We start from the raw sequence: 1,436 nt of genomic DNA on the forward strand, positions 1-1,436 counted from the left end.
GTTGTAGATGTAGAATAAACCAGAGAAAATAAATATTTCAAGATTTATATTCTTTTTATTAAATAGTGAAAGGCAAGTGGACTCACCTTGCTCCTCGAATGATGAGAAACAAGGGGACTTACCTCGATTGAGCCGTATACGATATGCTAACATATGACACAAAACTTTCCTCTCCCTGTCTTGGGGGTCTAAGTCGATTTCTTTAAAAATCAAGGAATGTGTACTCTGCCCCCAAAGTACTTTCCTACCAAATTTGAAAAAAATTGGTCAAACTGTTTGCGCAATATCGTGGTACTACACATGACATTTGAAAATCGTTCCCTTACGAGGTCTCCCCAGAATTTGTTGCTCGCATGAAAAAACAATCTGCATTGCAAGCAACTGTCGAAATATGTCAGTTTTCTAATTTTGTTGCTGGTTCTAATATGTCGATGATATGATTTGTATTCTCCATCGAATTTGCTATAAAAAAATATTTCTTTTTTTTTATTTTTAGAAAAGAAATGAAGGAGAGAACAAAGAAAACAGACTATGTCTTGCGCGCGTGTTAATTGTCTCCATGGAGATCGCAGGCGTTGTTAAAATGGAGATTGATCCGAAATTCACGTTCGTGCCGCTGAACGAGAAAATTTACGTTGGGATTAATGACAAAAATACGCAAGAGTATCTGTGTAAATGGTGACATTGATATTTTATTTATCACCGTTTTTACAATACGCACATTCTTAGTTCCTTTATTATTGAATTTGTGATATATTAGAATGGTATTTTCAGGGGCTTAAAAGGAAACTTCGTCATCCAACATTTTTCATTCAACGAACAGTTTCAACAATATCACAAATATCAGCTGGCCGATGTAAGTTTAAGTTTTTAAGTAAAGTTATAACCGTTTAATAAAATTTTATATATGTAATTCGTATTATTTATTGAGATTCATAAATTTGTAGGCGTTTTTTAAAGATGATACCGTTGCAAAAGCATTATTGTCCAAACAGGACTCTGCCTGGGTAAGACAAGGTACTGTAATTCTTAGAAAAATTATTAACAGCTATGCAGATATTATAAATCTGTCCAAATAAAAAATATATATAAAATAATTGTTAGGTATACGAGCGTCGAGTGTGCAGATAAAGCAAGTACCATGCTCAGTCTTAAGTATGTCATTCTTTAACAAACTGAAGGATCCAGATAATGGGATTATGCATAATTCCGGAATGATCCGTAAAAGATGTGATTTTCAAGTAGATGACTTTTTGATATCTGACAATTTGCGTGGTGTAAGACATTTTCATTTGAGATAAACTGTGATCTCTTCTCTTTTTCTTGGAAGATTCAATCGTTTAATAAATCAGATTTGCCAAAATCCATTTTTGAATTAAATTTAAGCTGCAGCAAATTAGAAAGCATCTGTGTGTGTGCTGTCTCTTATACACATC

The 1,436-nt window shown here is 33.4% G+C and overlaps 1 protein-coding gene across 1 annotated transcript; it reads left to right on the plus strand.

Moving 5' to 3' along the window:
• Positions 1–506: 506 nt before the first annotated feature.
• LOC105463043 (uncharacterized protein C11orf70 homolog) lies at positions 507–1,365 on the plus strand. Its single transcript, XM_011710060.1, has 4 exons — positions 507–678; positions 775–856; positions 948–1,017; positions 1,105–1,365. Exons 1-4 carry the CDS (start codon positions 560–562, stop codon positions 1,299–1,301), a joined length of 468 nt encoding a protein of 155 aa, XP_011708362.1. The 5' UTR covers positions 507–559; the 3' UTR covers positions 1,302–1,365.
• Positions 1,366–1,436: the final 71 nt, after the last annotated feature.

Source organism: Wasmannia auropunctata, unplaced genomic scaffold (assembly GCF_000956235.1).
Source record: "Wasmannia auropunctata unplaced genomic scaffold, wasmannia.A_1.0 LD336092.1, whole genome shotgun sequence".
Lineage (NCBI taxonomy): Eukaryota > Metazoa > Arthropoda > Insecta > Hymenoptera > Formicidae > Wasmannia > Wasmannia auropunctata.

Excerpts from the sequence above, each read along its gene's own strand:
- LOC105463043 (XM_011710060.1), top strand. The coding sequence starts at position 560 with ATGGAGATCGCAGGCGTTGTTAAAATGGAGATTGATCCGAAATTCACG. Across the intron at positions 679-774 it reads CAAGAGTATCTGTGTAAATG|GGGCTTAAAAGGAAACTTCG; the intron begins GTGACATTGATA and ends TGGTATTTTCAG. Across the intron at positions 857-947 it reads ACAAATATCAGCTGGCCGAT|GCGTTTTTTAAAGATGATAC; the intron begins GTAAGTTTAAGT and ends ATAAATTTGTAG.